The sequence below is a fragment of the Ranitomeya variabilis genome, chromosome 1 (assembly GCF_051348905.1).
Source record: "Ranitomeya variabilis isolate aRanVar5 chromosome 1, aRanVar5.hap1, whole genome shotgun sequence".
NCBI classification, from domain to species: Eukaryota; Metazoa; Chordata; class Amphibia; order Anura; family Dendrobatidae; genus Ranitomeya; species Ranitomeya variabilis.
This window is the reverse complement of record NC_135232.1, coordinates 348,025,738-348,042,180: the sequence shown is the minus strand read 5'-3', so window position 1 is coordinate 348,042,180 and position 16,443 is coordinate 348,025,738. Positions and strand designations below refer to the sequence as shown.

Below are 16,443 nucleotides of genomic sequence, written 5' to 3'. Positions count from 1 at the left end.
TTTTCCATAGGTTTACATGGTACTGTAAACTCATGGAAAACTGCTGCGAATCTGCAGCCGCCAATCCGCTGCGGATTCGCAGCAAAATCCGCAGCATGTGCACATAGCCTTACAGAAATAAACACTTGAAATAGATCACTCTGTTTGTAATGACTCTATATAATATGAGATTCACTTTTTGTAGTTAAGAACTGAAATAAATTAACTTTTTGATGATAATCTAATTTTGTGAGAAGCACCTGTGTATAAATTACATATATATACTGTATATATATATTTTTTTCTCTTTTGTAGATCATGTAAGTTAAAATGTTTTCCCATTTATGTCTAAATATTGCATAATACCATGCTTCTATATGATTCCAGGCAATTGCCTCTACCTATTTAGCGAACAGTAAACCAGATTTTCTGTGAATAAAATCCATTGATTTGCATAGCCTGTCTCTTTCCTTTTTTCCTGGGTGTGCCCTGAAGTGAGACACAGTGTGATTGAATTTGAATGTCTCATTAATTAATATGCAGGAGAAGGAAACACCTTTATTTTTTAACCGCATGGTGCTACTGAATTTTAGATCACTTGTGGAGTTGGATAGGAAAGGAAAGGATGTGCTGTAGCAGGTAAGATTCCTTTCGGCAACTTTAAATTTTACATTTCACAGCTCAAAAGGAACATTTTTGCTCTAAAATGTTAACTTTCTTCACAATTGGCATAAGTATAAGTATTTGCAGTTATTTTAACCCAAATGTAGAATTAGATCTATCAGGAAATCTAAGACCATCTTCTACATTTCTCATGACTTTTGGAGCCACGCTAGACAGACATGGCTTAAAAACAACAACACATAATTGTGCCTCCAGTCCAAGGCTCCATTCACACATCTGTTATTTGTGCAGTTTGTTTTTATCCATGCACAAATCATTTTTTTTTTTTTTTTTTTAAATGACTCCATATCTCCAGTCCAGGACACTCTGAGCATGTCCTATTCTCAACCGTTTTGTTTCTCAAATTTGTCCATTAAGATATTTGGAGAACCATATAATAATTGTGAATAAATAAAGGGCATCTTTTAAATTCAGGTTTCCAATCAATTTTAATGGATCCATGCTAAAAGTCAATGGATAATTTATAGCTCAGTTTACAGCCTTCAGTTTTTAAAAGATGGTAATACAAGTGCCAAGTTTTACACAGATGTAAAAGGATGTATGAATGTAGCCTATGAATGTTTCACAATGCAGTAACTTAGGTCCCAACTCTTAGAATTGGTTTGTTTCTGTATAAAATATGTGATTTTTACAAACCCTATTCATATACCCGATGCAGTCTTTTTTTTTTTTTTTTTTTTTCACTTGTAATGTTTTTGATGCAGATTTTTACCATTGTTTTTACTGCTTTTTGAAAGGGAAAAGAGGGCAGGTAAATATCTTTAAAAAAAAAATAAAAAAATGGCAGTCTAGCAGGATTTTTTTATTTCTTTAATCATACGCTAATGATTGGCCTTGGCTCCTGCACCTGCCCTTCTCAGGCACTAGAACCATACTGACCTTCACATGCCCATATAGCATCATACCGAGGGATGTTTTTTCCCTAGAAAGTATTGGTTATTGCAGCAACAACAATTTGCAAGGACAGCACACAGTGATGATAGTAAACTTGTATGTTCTTATAAGTAATTTAATAAATAGACAAGCCATGTGAAATGTTCATGCAAGGTCAAAACTTATCATGGGGACATGACTTTGGGTCACATTTGCACACATTCAGTATTTGTTGATTTTTTTTTTTTTCCTCTATTTGTAAGCCAACACCAGGAGTGGGTGATAAATACAGAAGTGGTGATGTTTCTATTATACTTTTCTTTGCCTGTTTATCTCTTGGTTTTGGCTTACAAATACTGAGGTAAAATATGGAATGTGTGAACGTGGACTAAGACTGATTTTTTTTTTTTTATTGTTTTTTATTTTTTTTTTAAGGGTATGTGTCCACGTTCAGGAAACGCTGCGTTTTTGATGCAGCGTTGAGCCGCAGCGTCAAAAGCGCAGCGTCCAGATGTTACAGCATAGTGGAGGGGATTTAATGAAATCCCATCTCCACTGTGCATTAAAAAATGCATGCGGAATTCCCGCAAAAACGCACATGCGGTGCGTTTTTTCAGAACGCAGCATGTTGCTACAATGAGCAAAACACGCAGGAACAACGCAGGTGACCTGCCAGTGACCTCAGGTGCATTTTTGGTCAGGATTTTACCTGCGTTCTGACCAAAGCCTGAAGCAAACCTGAACGTGGACACATACCCTTAGAGTTTATGCAAACATTTGTGTTGCAGATTTTCAAGGGTTTGTAGCTAGTGTTGAGCAATACCTTCCAATATCGGGAAATATCGAATCGGATTGGAACGGACCGATACCCAAAAAATATACCGAAACCAATGCAAGTCAATGGGACACAAATATCGGAGTTAAAATAAACCCTTTCTTTCCTTGCACATCCAGTTCAGGAGGTGGGGAAGAGTGTGGTCGGAGACTGTGCAAGTCTGTGTGTGCGGGCCTCTCGGGGGGGGGGGGGTCTGCCGGGGACCTGTGCGGGCCTCTCGGGGGGGGGGGGGGGGGGGGGTCTGCCGGGGACCTGTGCGGGCCTCTCGCGGGTCTGTGCAGGCCTTTCAGGGGTCTTTGTGTCTGTGTGCAGGCATTGTCCGATGGGACTACAAGTCCCATTGGGCTATGCCTGCTACAATGACAGTGATTGACACATTAGCCAATGATGGGACAGTAGTAGTCCCATCATCCGGCTAATGTGTTGAATGTAAAAAAAAAAAAAAAACACATTCATACTGCATACTACATACATTCATATAGACATACAGTACATATAACATAGAGTGCATACTCACCATCACAAGTCACTTTGATCCCCAAATCCAGTGTCATCTGTAAAAAATAGTAGAATAACAAACAAACAAACAACATACTCCCTGATCCGCAGAAATCCACGAGTGTCCCACGACAATCTCCTGTGGAGAACAGCAGCATCAGCTGATGCGACCACTCTCTAGGGGCTCCAGGAATACAATGAAGGGAAGGAGGTATCCTTCCGCACTGTATTCCTCTGCCACTGTAAAAAAGTAGTCCCTAGTCTCACTTTTGGCATTGCTGTTTGAAAAAGTTCCAACGCAGCAAATGCCATAAAGTGAGACTCTGAACTAAGGTAACCTCTCAGTGATGCACTGCATGAGTCATTGTCTCCTGTCAGTGTGTCACTGAAGGTCCTATAGAGCAGTGACATCACCCGATGTCACTGTTCTATAGGGGAGATCGTCGTGGGACACTCATTATTAATTAGACTATGGCGGACAGGTAGTATAAAGTTTATTTTACGTTTTTTGCGGGCGCTGAAGTATGGTTAAATTAAGAATATTAAAATACTTTTTTCTGGCTGTGTCTTTATTTTTTTTTTAACTCTTTCACTACACTAGGATTAATAATGGATAGGCCGGATTCATCATTTCACATCAGTTTCAAATGTTTTTCGCCGGATCCGTCGCTGTGCGTTTTTTCGCTGGACCGAAAAACTGTTCCTCTGTATGTGTTTTCCGTCCGGTGGAAACAGCTTTTTTGATGGATCCGGCAAAAAATGGATGAAACGTGTGGCCATCAGGCGCAATCCGGCGCTAATACAACTCTGAGAAAAAAATGGATCGTTATTTTTCAAAACTCTCTGGATTGTGCCTGACGGCAAAAACCCGATGTATGAAATTAGCCAGATAGATATATGGATAGAAACATCTATATCTATAGATAGATATATCCATAGATAGGCCAATGTTGATAAATGAACATAAAGAAAAGAACAGGGAAAAAAAATGCGTGGACTCCCGTACAATTTTCTGTGCCAGAGGGGGAAAGCCGGGGGCCAATATTTGTAGCCTGGGAAGGGGGTAATACCCATGGCCCCTTCCAGGCTATGAATATCAGCCCGCAGCTGTCTGTGTAGCCTTTACTGGCCATTAAAATAGGGGGACCCCCCAAAAAATGACGTGGGGTCCCCCTATATTTTATAGCCAGAAAGGTTAAGCAGACAGCTGCGGGCTGATATTAATAGCCTAGAGAGGGGCCATGGATATTGCCCCTCCCCCCCCCCCCCCCCCAGGCTTCAAATACCAGTCCGCAGCCGCCCCAGAAATGGCACATCTGTAAGATGCGCCAATTCCGGCACTTAGCCCCTCTCTTCCCACTCCTGTGTAGTGGTGGGATATGGGGTAATAAGGGGTTAATTTCACCTTGCTATTGTAAGGTGACATTAAGCCGGGTTAATAATGGAGAGGCGTCAATAAGACGCCTATCCATTATTAATCCTAGTGTAGTGAGAGAGTTTAAAAAAAAAAAAAAAAAAAAAAATAGGCACAGCCAGAAAAAAGTATTTTAATATTATTCATTTAACCATACTTCAGCGCCTGCAAAAAATGTAAAATAATAAACCGTATACTACCTGTCCGCCGTAGTCCAATTTATAGCGAGTGTCCCACGACGATCTCCCCTATAGAACAGTGACATCAGGTGATGGCACTGCTCTATAGGACCTTCAGTGACACACTGACAGGAGACAATGGCTCCTGCAGTGCATCACTGAGAGGTGCGTGGGAACTTTCTCACACAGGAATGCCAAAAGTGAGACTAGGGACTTTTTTTTTTTACAGTGGTGGAGGAATACAGTGCAGAAAGGTACCTCCCTCCCGTCATTGTATTCCTGGAGCCCCTAGAGAGCGGTTGCATCAGCTTATGCTGCTGTTCTCCATGGGAGATGGTCGTGGGACACTCGTGGATTTCTGCGGATCAGGGAGTATATTGTTTGCTTGTTATTTTACTATTTTTTTTTTTTACAGATGACACTGGCTTTGGGGATCAAAGTGACAAGTGATGGTGAGTAAGTACTCTGTTATATGTACTGTATGTAGTATGTCTGTATGTAGTATGTATGTTTGTGGGTTTTTTTGTTTGTGTTTTTTTACATTCAACACATTAGCCAGATGATGGGACTACTGCTGTCCCATCATCGGTTAATGTGTCAATCACTGTCATTGTAGCAGGCATAGCCCGATGGGACTTGTAGTCCCATCGGACGATGCCTGCACACAGACACAAAGACCCCTGGCAGGCCTGCACAGACCCCCCACGGTCCCACACAGAACCCGCCCACACACAGACACACAGTCTCCGCCCACGCACCGTCCACACTCCATTATAGCGCATCATGACATCATTTCAGCAGCCAATCACAGCCATGCATTATGGGAACTTCCGAATCCAGTATTCGATATTCTAAAAGTATCGGAACTCCGATACAGCGAATATCGGTTGATACCAGATATTTCAATATCGGAATGCTCAACACTATTTGTAGCAAACTGTAATGTTATCCCCTAACCTATTGGTATGGGACAACTAATTGATCGTTGGTACGGCTGAGCGAATGTGTTCGGTGATACTGTCATCATTCGAGCATCACGGTGCCTGGATTTATGTGTTACTTGGTAAGAAATGGGTGATGCTCGATGTGAAAAAATAAATAAAATAAAATAAATCCGCACCACATTTTTGGTGCCTGCTACAGTCAATAAGTATGCAGAGATTGTGGGTGTGTCATTGTAATGCTGTAGCCATCTTGGTTGTGGCATTACTGTGATTGGTTGGCCATGTGACATCATCAGGGTTATGAAAGTACAAGCACACTGACCCCATTGAACAGATCTTTGACACTTCATATTGAAGGGAGAAAGTGCTTGTCTAGGCCTGTGTGCAGGGCCGTATTTGCCACTAGGCACTTGAGGACATGTGCCTAGGCCGAGACGATGCGGGTGAGCGGCACCTGATCAAGTTGTTTTTTTTTTTTTTTTTTTTAAGTCCGGGGTCACCTCTTGTCCGGCTGCCTGCCTGCCTCCTTGAAGACGTCATACTCGCCCTACTCCAGCGATGCCTGGTCTCAGCGCCGGCAGCTTGTCCTGTGTGAGCGGTCACATGGTACTGCTCATTAAGGTGATGAATATGGACACATATTCATGACCTTAATGAGCGGTACCACATGACCGCTCACGCAGGATGGAGGGATGTTCGGTGTGGTGTGGGAAAGGTGAGTATGACAGCCAAGGAGGACGGGGGTGAGAATGAAGGAGGACAGGGAGCCGAGCTATGCAAGATGGGAGCCGAGCCATGCATGCAGGATGGGAGGGAGAGGGGGAGATGAGCCATGCATACAGGATGGGAGAGGGGAATGAGATGAGCCATGCATACAGGATGGGAGAGGGGAATGAGATGAGCCATGCATACAGGATGGGAGACGGGAATGAGATGAGCCATGCATACAGGATGGGAGACGGGAATGAGATGAGCCATGCATACAGGATGGGAGAGGGGAATGAGATGAGCCATGCATACAGGATGGGAGAGGGGAATGAGATGAGCCATGCATACAGGATGGGAGAGGGGAATGAGATGAGCCATGCATACAGGATGGGAGAGGGGAATGAGATGAACCATGCATACAGGATGGGAGGGGGAGATGAGCCATGCATGCAAGATGGGAGGGGGGAGATGAGCCATGCATACAGGATGGGGGGGAGGGGGCCATTATACAGTATGGAGCATCATGCGTGGCCATTATGCAGTATGGAGCATCATGTGGGGCCATTATACAGTATTGAGCATCATTGTAAACAAAAAAGAAAAAAATAGAGTATCAAAATAATTTTAAGTCTTAGTTACTCACTGGTTAACGGTGTTTTTCGGAGTCCATGACAGCACCACAGAGAGAGGGGATCCGCCCTTCAGGAGCAGGAAACCTACAGATGCATAAGGGCGGCACCTCTCCCATGCATCAGTTGGTTTACAGAGCACAAGAGGACCACCAAGGTTAACAGCATAATGTATATACAACGATACTACCGCTAACTATTCACCACGAGTGGATTATATAAAAAAAAAAAAGGGAAGAGGTGTACACCCAGAACTTAAGAAGACGGGAGGGTATGTACGTGTGCTGTCATGGACTCTGAAAAACACCGTTAACCGGTGAGTAACTGAGACTTTATCGGTCATCCATTACAGCACCATGGAGAGAATTACAGAGAATAACTGTTTAGGGAGGGACTACGGCTTTCAGCACCCTTACACCAAAAGAGAGGTCCGAGGAAGCACCCAGGTTTAATCTATAATGGTTATAGAATGTGTTTGGAGAAGACCAAGTAGCAGCCTTACATATTTGGTCGATCGACACCTCTAACCTCTCTGCCCACGAGGCAGCCATAGCTCTAGTGGAATGCGCTTTTAGACCTTCAGGCGCCGGCTTGCCCTTTGAGACGTATGCCAGCGAAATAGCCTCCCTGATCCACCTAGCTAGCGTAGATTTTGATGCTCTATGACCTTAACTACGAATAGGGCATTATCTATCTTACAAGGATCAGTCACTGCGAGATACTCTAGGATACATTTTCTTACGTCTAAAGTGTGTAGTTTCCTTTCTTTATCATTAGTAGGATTAGGGAGGAAACTATCTCCTGTGTTCTATGGAACCTAGACACTACTTTAGGAAGATATGCTGGATTAGGGGAAAGTATCAGGGTATGTGCACACGTCAGGATTTCTTGCAGAAATTTCCTGAAGAAAACCAGAAATTTTCTGCAAGAAATCCGCATATTTTTGTGTTTTTCCCGTTGTTTTTTTTTTTTTTTTTTTTAGCATTTTGCAAGCGTAATTATCTTGCAAAATGCTAAAGTTTTCCAAGCGATCTGTAGCATCGCTTGGAAAACTGATTGACAGGTTGGTCACACTTGTCAAACATAGTGTTTGACAAGTGTGACCAACTTTTTACTATAGATGCAGCCTGTGCAGCATCAATAGTAGAAGATAGAATGTTAAAAAAATGGTTATACTCACCTTTTGCAGACAGCCAATCTCCTCAGCGGCTTCCGTTCCTATAGATGGTGTGTGCAGGACCTTCGATGACATCGCGGTCATGTGACCGCGACGTCATTGCAGGTCCTTCACACACACCATCTATAGGAACGGAAGCGGCAGCGTGAACCGCTGAGAGGCGGGAAGACTCCAGGGGCCATCGAAGGTGAGTATATGACTATTTTTTATTTTAACTTTTTTTTTTTTTTTTTTTTTTTTTACCAATTATACGGTGCCCAGTCTGTGGAGGAGAGTCTCCTCACCTCCACCCTGGGTACCAACCGGACATGATCTGCTTACTTCCCGCATGGTGGGCATAGCCCCGTGCGAGAAGTAAGCAGATCAATGTATTCCTAGGTGTGCAGAATCCCCACAATTCCGCAAACTTAATGAACATGTTGCTTTTTTTCTGCGATTCGATTTTTTTTTTCACGGAAAAAAATGCAACATTTGCACAAGATCTGCGGAATACACTGAAAATAATGGGAGGCATATGTAAGCGTTTTTATCACGTATTTATAGCGAAAAAACGCGAAAAATACTGAACGTGTGCACATGGCCTCACTCTATCATCTCTAAGTTGCATGTAAGGGGGAAGCCTGGATAATGCCTGGATGTCGCCTATCCTACGAGCTGACGTTAGGGGCAGGGCCACCAGGAAGGCTACTTTATGAAACAGATTTTTAATAGAGGCTGAAGAAATTGGCTGAAATGGGGCTTCTGTCATGGCAGAGAGGACTAAGTTTAAGTCCCACGGCATGACCCTATTCTTCACCATTGGTCTAGACCGCTTTGTTGCCTTGATGAATCTGCTGACCGAGTAATTTTCAGAAATGTTGCAGCCAAAGAGGGCCCCTAAGGCTGACACCTGTACTTTAAGAGTATTTGGGGATAACCCCATATCCAACCCCTTTTGCAAGAAATCCAAAATCTGGTCTATTGGTGTTGATTGACCAGCTACTACCCCCGAGTTTTGAAGAAATCTTTTCCAGATCCTGACATAAATTTTTGTGGTGATTATTTTTCTGCTTTTCAGCAGAGTGTTTATCAGGCCCGTAGAGAAACCTCTATCTCTTAATAGTGACCGCTCAAAATCCACGCTGTCAGATGAAGGCCAACCGCCCGAGAATGGTAGACTGGGCTCTGGGATAGGAGATCTGGAATGTCTGGTAAGATCCATGGGTCGGATATCGACATGGTCCTGAGGCATGAAAACCATGTCCTTCTGGGCCAGAAGGGGGTCCTTCCTGATTTTCCTCACCACCAGAGGAAGTAGAGACAGGGGAGGAAAGGCGTAAGCTAGCCTGAAGTTCCAGTCTATGAGGAGGCTGTCTACTGACAGAGGATTTTCTCTGGGGTTCAGAGAGCAGAATTGTCACTTTTCTGTTTTCCTTTGTGGCGAAAAGATCTACCTCCGGTTGACCCCACCACAATGAGGTTGAAGATGGCGTCGTTTAGTGACCATTCTCCCTGCCTCAAGGTGTTGTGGCTTAAGAAATCCGCCGTAGTATTTTCTACTCCTCTTATATGAAGTGCTGTCAACGAGAGAAAGTGTTGCTCTGCTAGCTGGAATAGACGATCTGCTACATTCATCAGGGATTTGGAACGGGTTCCGCCTTGATGATTGATATATGCCATGGTGACCCGATTGTCGGAGAATATCCACACGTGGTGGCCCTGTAGATAAACAAGGAGTTTACCTGCCTGCTCCACCGCCGTTAACTCCTTCAGGTTAGAGGACATTTCCGTGTGAAGCTGGTCCCAGAGTCCCTGAACTATAATTTCACCCATGTGAGCCCCCCAACCAGAAGGGCTAGTGTCTGTGGTGATTATACGGGTTACGTTATATTCCCAGGGGACCCCCGTGGACAGGTTATTTTGGTCTAGCCACCATTCGAGGGATACAATAGTGTTTTGGGACAAGGTCAGCTGGCTTTCCAGGTGACAAAAAAATAAAAATCTGTTGTTGTAATAATACTTCACCCTGAAGTACCCTTGTATGATACTGGGCCAGTCGGACCGCTGGAATGCAGGACGAGAGAGATCCTAACAGACAGCGCTTTCTTAAGTGACATGGTGGGGTTTTTGGATGCGTTTAGCACCTGAAGATGCAGGCGATCTATTTTTTTCATGAGGTAAACAGCATTCCTGATCCTGGGAATCCAAGGTCAGGCCTAAAAATTGCTGTACTTTCATGGGCTGTAACCGGGACTTTTTGACATTTAGTAACCATCCTAGACGTTCCAGGGCAGACATTACTTTTTGTAATTGTTCTAAACAGTGATCCGCTGTTTAACCCACGATAAGGAGATCGTCGAGGTAGGGGATTACCAGAATGTCAGACTCACGAAGGTGGGCCATGACCTTGGTAAATACCCGGGGAGCGACCGATATACCAAAAGCGAGGGCCCTATACTGGAAATGTCTGACCACCCCATCTAACTGGACCGCTACCCTCAGGAATCGTTGGTGTCCTGCATAAATGGGGATATGGTAGTGGGTGTCCTTTAAATCCAACACCACCATAAAGCAGTTTTTAAACAGTAGTTTTATTGCAGTATTAATAGTCTCAATTTTAAACGGTTGTATGGTCAGAAAATTATAAAGAGCCCTAAGGTTGATAATAGTTCTGAAGGAGCCGTCTGGTTTACGTATTAGGAATAGAGGAGAGTAGAATCCTCTACCCCATTCTCCTTCTGGAACCTCTGATAGGTCCTTCTTAATGAGCAGGTCGTGATTTTCCACTTCCATGGCCATCTGTTCTGCTGGAGAGGACCTCAGCGGGGTAACCCTGAAGACATGAGGGATAGAAGTAAACTCTAGTCGTAGACCCGTAGCTATTTTATCGGTCGTCCATGACAGCACTACGGAGAGGGGATCCGCCCTTCAGGAACAGGAAACCTACAGATACATAAGGGCGGCACCTCTCCCACGCATCAGTTGGTTTCCTGTTCCTGGAGGACAGGATTCCCTGCAGATACGACTTCGTTTCTCCTATCAATACCCAGGCCGGCTGTCCGACCCAGGTAGCGAGGGGGTCTCCTACCTCGGGCAGTGCGGGTCCCTGGAAGCGCCACGGTGGGTCCGGGTAGGACTCCACGACAGTGAGCGGTGCAGTGTGGAGCGACGTCTGGAGGAGGTCCATCCCCAGTGGTCAGCAGGGGAGTATGTCCCCCCCCCCCCCCCCGGGGTCCGCTCTCCCCCCTGGGCCTCGGTCTTCCCCACTCTGATCCCCGTCGGTGCGGTGCGGCGCGGCGTCCTGTGCTCCTTTCGATTCGGGACCGGAGCTGGGGGTCGGACGCCGGCCTCTGCCGCGGTCACCGCTGGGCTGCGGCCGCGGGAGCGGTGGTGGCGTAGCGGGGGGGCGGCTGAGTGGTCCGGCGGCACCGTTCCCCGGCTTCCGGTTTCAGGCAGAACGCTCAAACGTGCCCGGAAGTGACTCGCAGGGGGCGTGGCCAAAACCGGAAGTCAAACGCCGGCCGTTTTTTTTCTAAAAACGCCGCTGTCCTGCATGCGGCGGGGGTGGGGGGGAGCGTTTGGGTGCAGGGAGGGGTGGAGCAGTCACCTGCAAGTCGGGGGGGTGGATTTGGCCACACACCTGCACTGATTCCGGATCCGGGGGAAGGGCTATTTATAGCCAAACAGAATGCTGCAGCACTGCTTGTGAGCCCATCTGCAGCTATGGATGAGCCGGAAGCTGCCGTCGGTCTGCTGGAGCAGGAGCAGGACGGATCCTCGGAGAAGTCCCATGCGAACCCCCAGCTGAAGACCCGCGGACGCAGTAAACAGACCAGTCGCAGATCTAAACAGAAGGATCTGGACCGACCCCCCAGTAATCCGGTACCTACCGCTACTGCCTGGGTAAGAGATCTTCGTGAATGTACCCTGATGCAGTCTTTTCCTATGTTTATTTCCGTAGGGGAAAAAAAGCGCTGGTAAAACAAAAAACAAGGAGTGCGCGCTATGCGCTTGCCCTTTGCCAGACGCCTACCCTCAGAGACTTTGTCAGTCGTGTGTACGGCAGACGGTAGGAAATAAATTGATGGGGACTCTGATAGCGGTAGCGCCAGATAAATTACATAGCCTTTTTCTCCGCTCCCATAGGTGGCGGAAGAGTCTCCTGATTTCACGTCAAACCTTAGGGAGATTATCAGGAAGGAGGTGAAAGATTCCCTGAAATCCCTGTCCCGGGAGCCTTCCAAAAGAAGAAGGGAGCCTAGCGCCTCAGATTCGGATTCGTCCGCTGGCCCTAGTAGGGAGAATGAGTCAGACGCCTCTGTCTCCTCAGCGTCCTCTTCGGAAGAGGAGTCTAACTGGTTCTGTTTCCCATTGGACCAAATGGACAAACTAATTAAATCAGTTAGATCCACCATGGGGGTGGCTGATGAAAGGCCAGAACTCTCAGCACAGGACCTAATGTTTGGCGGTCTAGACCCTAAAAAACCTAGGTCTTTTCTGCTCAATGACAAGGTCCAGAACCTCATCAAAAGGGAATGGAAAAAACCAGAGAAGAAAGGCTCTTTTCCACCTGCCTTTAAACGCAGATATCCCTTTGAGGACCCCATGGTGAATACATGGGATAAGGCGCCGAAATTGGACGCAGCGGTGTCTAAGGCGTCTAAAAAATCATCTATCCCCTTCGACGACATGGCTTCCCTAAAGGATCCTTTAGGCTGACTCATTCCTTAAAGGGACATGGGAGATGTCGGCTGGTGCCCTGAGACCTGCTGTAGCCGCGACATGTGCAGCCAGATCGATGATGGTCTGGCTGGATCAGCTAGGGTCTAAGTTGGAAGGCGGTGTTTCCAGAGATTCTATGTTGAAATTCCTGCCAACAATTCAGAATGCCGCTGCCTTTCTCGCGGACGCGTCTGCGGATTCGGCAAGAATGGCGGCTAGGGCGGCCGGACTATCAAACGCAGCACGCAGGGCCCTATGGCTGAAATGTTGGCCGGGTGACCTTCAATCCAGATCCCGTCTGTGCTCTATCCCATGCGAAGGGGAATACCTGTTTGGTCCAGTCCTACACGAACTGCTGGAGAAAGCTGGAGACGAGAAGAAAGTTTCCCAATCTACCAACTACCTCTTACAGGCGTCCCTTCGCAGGGAAGAGATTCTTTCGGAGGAGACCAGCCAGAGACCAGAACAGATGGGATGAGAAAAAGAAGAAAGGTACTGGATTTATGTTTGGAGGTGGAGGATGTCAGGAGCCATCCCGTGAGGTCAAAAACCACCCCAATGACTAGTCGCCCCGGTGGGAGGTAGACTATCTGCCTTCTACCCGGCCTGGTTCAAAATCTCCAGTAGTGATTGGATTTTGGGGTTAATAGCTACGGGTCTGCGGCTAGAGTTCTCTTCCATCCCTCAGAACTTCTTCAGAGTTACCCCACTCAGGTCCTCTCTAGCAGAACAGGCGGCCCTGGAAGCAGAAGTTCACGACCTGCTCAATAAGAATGTCCTGTCAGAGGTTCCGGAAGGAGAACAGGGTAGAGGATTCTACTCTCCTCTATTCCTAATAAGTAAACCTGATGGCTCCTTCAGAACAATTATTAACCTTAGGGCTCTTAATAATTTCCTGACCGTCCAATCATTTAAGATGGAAACTATTAACACCGCAATAAAGCTACTGTTTAAAAACTGCTTTATGGTAGTATTGGATTTGAAGGACGCCTATTACCATATCCCTATTTATGCAGGTCACCAACGATGCCTGAGGGTGGTGGTAAGGTTGGATGGGGTAATCAGACACTTCCAGTATAGGGCCCTCCCCTTTGGTATATCGGTCGCCCCTCGAGTGTTTACCAAAGTTATGGCGGAAGTTATGGCACACCTGCATGAGTCCAATATTCTAATAATCCCCTACCTGGACGATCTCCTTATCGTAGGTAAAACGGCGGATCACTGTCTGGAACAGTTACATAAAGTGATGTCTGGGGTGGATGCTAAATGTTAAAAAATCACGCTTACAGCCCATGACGGTGCAGCGATTTTTAGGCCTGACCCTGGATTCCCAGGTTCAGGAATGCCGTTTGCCTCTTGAGAAAATTGATCGCCTGCACCTTCAGGTGCTGAATGCCTCTAAAAACCCCACCATGTCCCTTAGAAGAGCCATGTCTCTGTTGGGCTCTCTCTCGTCCTGTATTCCAGCGGTCCGATGGGCCCAGTATCATACGAGGATACTTCAGGGCGAGGTGCTGTTACAACAAAAAAGGTTGGGGGGATGTCTGGAGAGCCTGATGACCCTATCCCAAGACGCTATTATGTCCCTCGGATGGTGGCTAGACCAAGAGAACCTGCCTACAGGGGTCCCCTGGGAATATAATGTAACTCGTATAGTCACCTCGGACGCTAGCCCTTCTGGGTGGGGGGCTCACATGGGGGATACGTTGGTCCAGGGGCTTTGGGATCGGGATCAGATAGAAATGTCTTCCAACCTAAAGGAGTTAACGGCTGTGGAACAGGCAGTTAAATCACTCCTTGTCTATCTACAGGGCCACCACGTGCGGGTATTCTCGGACAATCGGGTCGCCGTGGCGTACATAAATCACCAAGGCGGAACTCGTTCCAAATCCCTAATGTGCGTAGCAGATCGTCTGTTCCATCTAGCAGAGCAACATCTTCTCTCATTGACGGCTCTTCACATAAGAGGGGCAGAAAACACTACGGCGGATTTCTTAAGTCGCAACACATTGAGGCAGGGAGAGTGGTCCCTGAACAACTCCATCTTCAACCTCATCGTGGAAAGATGGGGTCAACCAGAGGTAGACCTGTTTGCCACAAAAGAAAACAGGAAAGTGGCACAATTCTGCTCTCTCAACCCCAGAGAAAATCCTCTGTCAGTAGACGCCCTCCTCATAGACTGGAACTTCAGGCTAGCCTACGCCTTTCCTCCCCTGTCTCTACTTCCTCTGGTGGTGAGGAAAATCAGGAAGGACAAAGCCACAGTAATAATAATTGCCCCCTTCTGGCCCAGAAGGACGTGGTTTCCATGCCTGAGGGCTATGTCGATATCCGACCCATGGGTCTTGCCAGACATCCCGGATCTCCTATCCCAGGGCCCAGTCTACCATCCTCGGGCGGTTGGCCTTCATCTGACGGCGTGGATTTTGAGCGGGCGCTGTTAAAGGATAGGGGGTTCTCTCCGGGCCTCATTAACACTCTGCTGAAGAGCAGAAAAATAATTACCACAAAGATTTATGTTAGGATCTGGAAGAAGTTCCTTCAAAACTCGGGGGTAATAGCTGGTCAGTCAATACCAATAGACCAGATTTTAGAATTCTTACAGAAGGGGTTGGATATGGGGTTATCCCCAAATACACTTAAAGTGCAGGTATCAGCCTTAGGGGCCCTCTTTGGCTGCAACATTGCTGAGAATCACTGGGTCAGCAGATTCATCAGAGCGACAAAACGGTCTAGGCCAATGGTGAAGAATAGGGTCATGCCATGGGACCTGAACCTAGTCCTCTCGGCCATGACAGAGGCCCCATTTGAGCCAATTGCATCAGCCTCTATTAAAAATGTATCCCTTAAAGTAGCCTTCCTGGTGGCCCTAACATCGGCGCGTAGGATAAGCGACATCCAAGCATTATCCAGGGTTCCCCCTTACATGCAGCTTAGGGATGATAGAGTGATACTATCCCCTGATCCAGCATATCTTCCTAAAGTAGTGTCCAGGTTCCACAGAACACAGGAAATAGTTCTTCCATCTTTCCTCCCCAATCCTACTAACGATAAGGAAAGGAAGCTACACACTTTAGATGTGAAAAGATGTATCCTGGAATATCTGGCAGTAACTGATCCCTGGAAGATAGATAACGCCCTATTCGTGTCCTATCAGGGTAGTAGGAAGGGTCACAGGGCATCAAAATCTACTTTAGCTAGATGGATCAGGGAGGCTATCTCGCTGGCATACATCTCAAAGGGCAAGCCGGCGCCTGAAGGTCTGAAAGCGCATTCCACTAGAGCTATGGCGGCTTCGTGGGCGGAAAGATTGGAGGTGTCGATCGACCAAATTTGTAAGGCTGCTACTTGGTCTTCCCCACACACATTCTATAACCATTATAGATTGAACTTGGGTGCCTCTTCTGACCTCTCTTTTGGTGTAAGGGTGCTGCAAGCTGTAGTCCCTCCCTAGTTAGTTACTCTCTGTAATTCTCTCCGTAGTGCTGTCATGGACGACCGATAAAGTCTTAGTTACTCACCGGTTAACGGTGTTTTTCGGAGTCCATGACAGCACCTGTACATACCCTCCCGTCTTCTTAAGTTCTGGGTGTACACCTCTTCCTTCATTTATATGATTCACGGGTAGTGAATAGTTAGATATTGTATCATTGTTTATTATGTATGCTATTAACCTTGGTGGTCCTCTTGTGCTCTGTAAACCAACTGATGCGTGGGAGAGGTGCCGCCCTTATGTATCTGTAGGTTTCCTGTTCCTGAAGGGCGGATCCCCTCTCCGTAGTGCTGTCATGGACTCCGAAAAACACCGTTAACCAGTGAGTA

The 16,443-nt window shown here is 46.5% G+C and overlaps 1 protein-coding gene across 1 annotated transcript in view; it reads left to right on the top strand.

Moving 5' to 3' along the window:
* The first annotated feature begins 513 nt into the window (after window positions 1–513).
* Window positions 514–16,443, top strand: part of LOC143794009 (cryptic protein-like) — a 63,812-nt gene continuing 47,882 nt past the window's right edge. The window contains exon 1 of the mRNA XM_077280927.1: window positions 514–618. Within this exon, the coding sequence (XP_077137042.1) occupies window positions 605–618 (14 nt within the window). The 5' untranslated portion in view covers window positions 514–604. The remainder of the gene's footprint in view (window positions 619–16,443) is intronic.